This window comes from Cupressus sempervirens, chromosome 9 (genome assembly GCF_028749045.1).
Source record: "Cupressus sempervirens isolate cs-2001-9-10 chromosome 9, ASM2874904v1, whole genome shotgun sequence".
Classification (NCBI taxonomy): Eukaryota; Viridiplantae; Streptophyta; class Pinopsida; order Cupressales; family Cupressaceae; genus Cupressus; species Cupressus sempervirens.
Window position 1 is genome coordinate 516,582,035 of NC_143126.1, and position 7,331 is coordinate 516,589,365.

The 7,331-nt window shown below is 32.6% G+C and overlaps 1 protein-coding gene across 1 annotated transcript; it reads right to left on the minus strand.

Annotated features, from left to right (window-relative positions):
* Window positions 1–2,093: 2,093 nt before the first annotated feature.
* On the minus strand, window positions 2,094–6,004 carry LOC149539626 (protein TIFY 3-like). The gene is made up of 6 exons (XM_089800857.1): window positions 5,332–6,004; window positions 4,764–4,878; window positions 3,595–3,694; window positions 3,124–3,241; window positions 2,977–3,034; window positions 2,094–2,428 (listed from the first exon to the last, which is right to left on the minus strand). Exons 1-6 carry the CDS (start codon window positions 5,402–5,404, stop codon window positions 2,362–2,364), a joined length of 531 nt encoding a protein of 176 aa, XP_089656983.1. The 5' UTR covers window positions 5,405–6,004; the 3' UTR covers window positions 2,094–2,361.
* Window positions 6,005–7,331: the final 1,327 nt, after the last annotated feature.

The following is a 7,331-nucleotide window of genomic DNA, read 5'->3' on the forward strand; positions in this document are numbered from 1 at the left end:
CATTTGAAACATTCCAACAAAATAAATCTAAAATTGAATATAAATAATATTTTTTTTTTTTAAATAACTATTACATTATTCTATTTTACTTCTGACACATAGAAAAGGTGTGTAGAACTCTTCTGATTGTCCTACAATTCTGTTTTCTTCAAACTAGTAAACACAAAATAAAGATGTGTAGAACTCTTCTACTTGTCCTACAATTTTGTTTTCCTCAAAACTAGTAACACAAAATACAATATTAAATTATTGTTAAATAATGTATTAATCTTCTTTTCTTAAAACTAGTGACATATTACATTAAATAAATAAGCCACCATATAATTATAGAATATTGAACTTAAATATTGTTTTAAAAAATAATGGGTAAGACCAAGTCCAATTTCTAAATAATTGGGAACAAATTTATGAAATAATCTGACCGCAAACATTTGGAAAATTGTGTAAACTTTGGTGAGCAACCATTCTCTTCGTTTTGACCACGTGTTTGAATTTGACGAAAGCTTCCTGTCAAACATGATTTTATATTTTGTAATATTAAAATTGACACCTATCAAACTACGTGGAAATAAACTTTATTTAAGTGGACAAATAATTTTAAATTTCTAATTTTAAGAATTTTACTTGACTATATTTTATGTTTATTACTATATCTTCCGTGGACCGTGACCTATTATTTTAAAATTTAAATTCCTTATTAATATTTCTATTAATTTATATAATTTGTACAGTTTCTCAAATATCTTTAATGAAATAATATAACGAGGAAAATAAATAGATCCTGAAATAATAATAGTGGTATGGCTTATTCAAATGTTGACCGAAAATAATTCTTTCCCTAAAACTTTATTAAATTTTATTGAAGACAAATACTTGATTACTATAATCTAATGTTTTGAATTGAGATTTAGGGTGGAAATAATGAAAAAATATTAAAATAATGTTGAATGGAGTTTTGATTTGATGGATACTAAGATTTGTGATTTCAAAAATGTAAAATTAATATTGAACATCTTGAAAAAAAATGCTAAAAATTATGGTGATTATCCAATCTAAAGTAACACTTTTGTATCTAATTTGTGCACATGAAAAAGCGACTGAATAGAAATTTGAATTTTAGTTGTACAAACAATCTATTAAAATTTTCATATATTTAATCTATTTTCCTTTGGAAACTTTGTAGAGATAGAGTTAGCCTCTATTAGTCAAGATCTTCAATTGGAGATAAAAACAATAGGCACCCATGCAATAATATCTTAGGACGCTAACTAGACATCATGAAATAGGATCCTTCTTTATAATGGTTAATTATTAGATATAAGGTCCTATTTATACAAATTGAAATAATTTCTACCTAATTCAGCATATTTAAAGAAATAGGAATTTAGAAGTTTGCATCACCTACGTATTCAATCTTAAAATTAATAGTTTTAAATACTTCCACAAAAGATTGTAGATCATAGTTTCTAGGTAATTCTCCTTTACACTAGTTTTAACATTTTACCATCACTATTGAATGTTATACAACTCTCAAATTGAACTATCACCATCTTTCATTGAACTATGAGAAGAAGATATTAGTAGAAACAAGCCCAACCCTATCATTGTTACAAGTTATAACTTCATTTAGTATTTAATGTACATTTCTTTCTTTTTCTTATTTATATAAAAATTCAAAAATGTTAATAATCCATATAAATATTATAAAAATGAGATGGAAAAGAAAAAAATTAATCATATGACTAATTCCGATAGACATTCTACAATGGCAGAATGGGGGAATGGGATGGAGTGATAAAAATAATTTAATAAATATTACATAAAATATTTGTTTAAATATCATCCATTTTTAAGAAATTTAAAAAAGAAACTTAAATTAGTTAAAAACTAAATATATAAATAATTTTAGATGTAGTAAATTAAATCTATCGACATTTCTTTAGATAAATTTATTTAAGATATTTATACTAGTAATTACCCATTTCCAGAAGTCTTAATCCACAACAATTCCACCATTTTATTTTTTTCCAAATAATGCATTCTACTTGTCAAAGAATTTATAAGACCATATGTTCCTCATAAACTCCAATGAATAAATAATCTTTGCTTGGCTGTCAAGTTAAAATTAAAATTAAAATTAAATGATTGTTTGCAAGACGTTACAAACAATAAATCAATTACATCCTTAATGGAACACGTGACACTATTCATGCAGCCCAAGTGGTAGCAATCGCACCATCCGTTTGAATCTTCAATCAAATAAATAAATATTATTTATGTAATAAATAATGATTTAGGTTAGTGGAATTTCCCCTTTCTTCTTTTCCTTGGAGAGATCATTCCTGTGTAAGATTCCTAATGCTACTCCTTTAAACTGCTGTTTGTGTTGTCTTCACCCTTGTGTGAATAGGGAGCGGCCATGATCCTCCTGTAATTCAAATTCAACCACACAGATTAACAATTTTGATCAAGAATCATACTAAAATAATTGACACTACAAGTATTTTGAAAATATTTAAACTCTGAATTTGTACAAAATCAAGATTTGTGATTAAAAAAAAGGAGCTAGGACATTTGTAGTCTTGTTTCTGGGATAAGATAGTGTGCAAATTTTTCACAACATTTCGGATCATACTTCATGATCCATCATCAGAGTGAGAGTGTACGAGTGTAAGAATGCAAAATCATGGAGTATGATCTCAAACATTGATGTTAAAAATCGGCACACAATCAAAATTATAGAGTATGATCCCAACCACTAATGTTAAAAATTTGCACACAATCTTATCCCAGAAACAGAACTACACATTTCATGGATTGTGAAAATCTAACTTTCATCGATCAAAAAGAATTTGAAAATGCAAATCTAAGAATGTTGTGTTTCCTGATCCTTTAAACTGCTTGATCTGATGAATATCATAAACATTCATTGGCATGATTGAACTGATAGGAAACAGGATGAGTAGTTAGCTCTACCTATCCTTCCTCTTCTCCAAGAAGCGTTGCAGAGATTGCTTCCTTGCAATTGGAAGATCTGAGAATAAGTCCATATTAGTATGTATTTCTTTGAATCCATGAAAACTTGATGCATATTATAGACTTGTGTGAATGAGATCTTGTCACCTCTGTGTAGTTTTTGAAGTAATCCTTGATCCATGCCAATCTTCTGTGGTTCCTCCTCAGGGGATGATGATTTGTTACAGCTGTTCTCACCACCGGCAAGCATGAAGATAGATTTAGCCTGGCCATTAAAAAATAAAAACTTCAGGGTCTTCAGGAAAAAATCATTGATGTATAGCGTGATTTGAGATATTGATAAAAATGACAAACGAGATCAAATCTATTTCATTTTTAGAAATAAAGACTTTTGACTTGTAGATAGGAACAGTATTGGAGATATCAGAATCAGCACTCATGTCAAAAATGTAATTTAAGTTTACAGAAGATGTAAAATTAGGTAAAAAGTGATAACTTGTGAGCTTCTTATATAGAAGGAAGGTCTTGAGTCCGAATCTACTCGAACTTAACATATAATAATTAACTCCAACAAACAATTTCTAGGCTTTGGAAATATTATTGACTGTATGTTCTTACCATCTCACCAGAAACATTGTAGACCCTCACTGTACCATTGTAAAATATGGTGAGCTGGGTGGTGCCGGATTGACTTTTTGATAATTCTCCAGAACTGGGTCTGTTCCAAAAACCAAAAAAACAGGTCATACACTCTCCCAAAAAGCTTTAAAAAAAAGCATAATACTCTTAATTGTCAGTTAGAATTCCAATTCAATATGTCTTTGGGCTGGGAAGCAAGTTTCTGGATTAGATATTGTCAGTTAGAATTCAAATTCAATATGTCTTTAGGCTGGGAAGCAAGTTTCTGGATTAGATTGAATGAATAAATTTTACATCAACGTTTTATCAGGATACGAGAACACAAAGGATCATTTAATGCAATTTAAAACCTTGACATAAAAATTATTCACATAATCTAATCCAGAAACTTACTTCACATTTTAATAGATTGTGGATATCTGATAGATTTGGTGCCTTTGAGCTTCACAAAAACAGACTGAGTAGAAGATTAAAGTCATGGGAAAGGCTGTGCAAAGCAATGCAATGGAGAGAGTAGTAATGGAGTGACAAAAGAAAAATCCTCAGAATGAATAATGCTCATTTAACTAAGTTGCACCATTCAGAGATATCCCAGAGTTAGTTAAATCCATAAATAAAGCTTATTAAGTTGCAACGTTATTTGAACCCTAATGAGCATGGTGTGAGATGGGCTTCTATTTTGTTTCTCTTTTTATAATGGGTGATGAAGTTTAATCCAAAATGTTCAGGAAAATCCATTTTGTTCCTCCTATTATAACCCACAACCATTTATATTATAACATATAATTAGTATCAGTTCTCCATAAACGTTGAAAAAATAAGATTGCTTCTGAATTTACTGAAATGTTGATGAAAAACTTATGTATAATTGATATTTATTTTCTATAGCCCATATTGAAAGAATAAGATTGCTTATATATTTACTGTAGATACATTTTTCTTCAACATATCAACAAACCATCATCAGGAAAAAGAAAGAACTAAATTGTGATCTTAAACAGGCAAGAGCCTTCAATAACTTGTGTGTCTCTATCTGAGAGGTCTTGGATTGAGTTTACTTGAGCTTAACTAATAATACTAATTAATCACAACAAATAATGATAATTAACCATGGTTTCGGCCTATTACAGATTCACAAAGTCCCATACCTGGAGTTTCGAAAAGAAGACAATCCCGTCAAAGCCTGCATGCCCTCAATCTCCTTGTTCAAAGACAGCACTCTCTGCATCATATTGGGCTTAATCCAAGACAAATCATGAGCACCTGAAAACAGAACAGAAACTTATAAACAATCTCATTCATAAACACAATTAGAAACTACAATGCACCAAATATCAATTCCTAGGAAAGAGCCTATAACAGACTGGTAAATTGTGAGCCTCTCTTGAGTTCGACCCTACTCCAACTTAACAAAAAATATCAATTCCTTCCACACAGAGAAAACCGTAAACTTATATACACACCTCATTCATAAACAAAACCAGAAACCACAATGCAGCAAAGAACAAACCACAACCTCATATACCCAACTCATGCATAAACACAACCAAAATACCACAAAAATTCAGCAAATATTCATTCCTTCCATAGAGCAAACCAGAAACTTAACACCAATCTCATTCATAAACACAACCAAAAACCATAATGCGGCAACCGCATATCAATTCCATCAACAACCCTAAATCCTTGAAGACTCAAACCCAAAATTTCACTCACATTTTTCCTTGGGCAAATCCTTGCCCTTGTCGATTCCCATGAAGTCGATTGTCACCAAATTTCCCCTCGACATTCCTAAATCTTTGTTGCAGCTCCTGAGCAATCTCGAACCAGCAAAACTTATCTTGCAATTGGGGGTGCGGGTTTGAGAGTGTGGGCAAAACAAGCATTAATTGCAATGGGGATGGCGTGTTGGTGAGTCAAATCCATGGTGGAAACGTGGAATAAGGCAGGACAGGCGCGTCGTCCGACCACGCAATCCGCGTGAAACAGAGAGACTGAAAGAAACACGCCAACCTTCACAATAAAAATAGAATTAAAAAGGTCTTCTCAGAAACCACGTGTCCATGAGAGCTTGAGGATTGAACTTTTCGTTGCAGGAAAACCCGCCAATTCGTTCAACTGGTCTGCTCATAAATCACGTGGAAGAAACTCGCTCCATATTCCGTCCAACGCGTGTGGAGATCGGTAAAGAGGGGAATTGTGATCCCACAAGTTTAACAACTACAACGGCTCTGCAAAACCAACGTGGGCTTGAACGAAAAGGGGGTTTCTCTACCAAACGCACGTTTCCATCACTCCAAAAGAGTCCTTGCAAGGAAGGAACCCCACTTCAACCTTGAATGCATTCCCACTTCGATCTTGCGTGAGTACATTCCACTCTTGAGTGCTTCTCCATAGATTGTCGTAAGGTCAATCTTGAATGGTTGGGAGAGGATTTGGATTGGAAACAACTATCTAGTTTATATAATTCACCACATGTTTCCATCACTTGTGAAGAGTCCTTGCATATAATACTACTTCAATCTTGGTCTAGTGCCTACATTCCACTTGAATCTTGAGTGTCTTGCATAGACTAAGTCCTTAGTTTACTTATTGAACAAGAGGATCTATCAAAAATGGTTATCTAGTCTTTACGATGCATCAAGGCATCCTTCTTCCCGACATTCCCCAATGGAAGCATATGTATTCATCATCTCTATTGATCCTTGCGTAGATTACCTCTTCAATCTTGCTTTAGTTTCCACATTCCACTTGAATCTTGAGTGCCTACATAAACGAGGTCTTTAGATGAATTCTTCAATAGTTAGGACGAGGATATGAATCAGGTTGGCTATCTAATCTCTACAATGCACTAAGGCATCCTTCTTCTCTAATGAGCAAACCATTTGAATCATAAGTAGATAATAAACAACAACAACAATGGTTGGAACTATTTGCATAGCTTAAACCCACCTTACTTACTTTATCACCCATATTTCTCCAATTAGTTGGATAGTGGATGGGTGGGAGAACATGCCAAGTTGAAGGGCGAGCATACAAACAAGGGCAGAAAGACATGATGGGCATAGGAGCCTTGGTGCATTATAGGCATTGTGTTTCTAAATCCATTAGTAGAACATCTTCATTTTGCCACTAAAAATACAATTTGTGGTTGAATGACTTCAATTTTCATAATTATTTACTTGTCTATAGATAATTCTTGAACAATTAAGGGAGAGGATCCATCAAAAACAACTATACAATCTCTACAATGCACCATAATATCCTTGTTCTCTAATTAGTGAATCATTTGAATCATAAACAAATAATCAACAACACAAGCAATGGTTGGAACAACTTACAAAACTCAACCACTTCACATACTTTATTGTCCATGTTCTCTCGTTAGTATTATAACAAGTGGGTAGGAGGAGCCATGGGATTGAAGGGTTTCAACACAAGGGTAGAAAGACATTAGGAGTGTGTATGCCTCGGTGCATCATATGAAGGTTTGGATGCCTTGGTGCATCATAGGGGCCAAATAGCCATTTTCAAACCCATTAGTGACACGTCTTAATTTTTCTAAAAATATATATGTGACTATTCAAATGACTACACTTTATTGTCATAAGTTAGTTGCCTATATGCCAATTCTTAAACAGTTGAGGAATAGGATTTATTAGTTGTGTATCTTAATTTGCCAAAACAATTATTAGTGGTCGTTCGAATGGTTTAAA